Source organism: Camelina sativa, unplaced genomic scaffold (assembly GCF_000633955.1).
Source record: "Camelina sativa cultivar DH55 unplaced genomic scaffold, Cs unpScaffold00566, whole genome shotgun sequence".
NCBI classification, from domain to species: domain Eukaryota; kingdom Viridiplantae; phylum Streptophyta; class Magnoliopsida; order Brassicales; family Brassicaceae; genus Camelina; species Camelina sativa.
In genome coordinates this window covers 48,059-48,690 of record NW_010921733.1, presented here as the reverse complement: position 1 = coordinate 48,690, position 632 = coordinate 48,059, and the positions used below count along the sequence as shown (strand labels likewise).

At 41.1% G+C, this 632-nt stretch overlaps 1 protein-coding gene across 1 annotated transcript; it reads right to left on the bottom strand.

The window, feature by feature from the left end:
• Positions 1-27: 27 nt before the first annotated feature.
• On the bottom strand, positions 28-632 carry LOC104773526 (leucine carboxyl methyltransferase 1; the record flags this gene model as incomplete). The annotated part of the gene is given in 3 exon segments (XM_010498160.2): positions 28-161; positions 251-339; positions 493-632. Coding segments are annotated over 3 exon segments (291 nt in total), but the record flags the coding sequence as incomplete, so codon positions are not given.

Here is a 632-nt window from a genome sequence, read left to right as displayed (position 1 = left end):
AAAAAAAAAAAAAAAAAAAAGACACACCAGCAATTGAAAAAACGTAGTATCAAAGCCAGCTCCGAGTGAGAGTATCTGTTTCTTGGCTGGAGCTGTTTGATAAGAACTTTCTAGAAACTGAGAGAGAAGCTTTCGGAAGGCAGCCCAACGGGAAAAGTAACCTAGGAAACAAAAAAAAAACACCGGTAAGGACTAGGGTGAGACAAACAAGATACATAGCCACTCATATATTAATGGGAATGAGAGTAACCTCGATTAATGATGGGAGATCTTCGAACAGGCCTTTTCACAAAGAGGTGAACATAGTCGTCGTTCATATATCCCTTTTTGACACAAGACCTTATTTAAAATGAAAAAAAAACAAAAAAAAAGCAAACCTCTTATTCAAATCTCAGAGATCCATAACAACAAGCAGCAACCAAACCATAGAGAATCTAGGAAGAAACCCTAAATTAGCGAAAAGAAAAGGAAGTCGGATGAGAAAGAGCGTACAATTTACTGGCGGATGCATCGTCGTTAGTAGCCTGAACGGCCGCTCTATTGCTGCGAGATTCTGCCATATCTTCCGAACGCAAAGGAAGAAGAGCTAGCTCCGGTTCCGGCTCCTGCTGCTGGAGGCTGGCTGTTTTAGG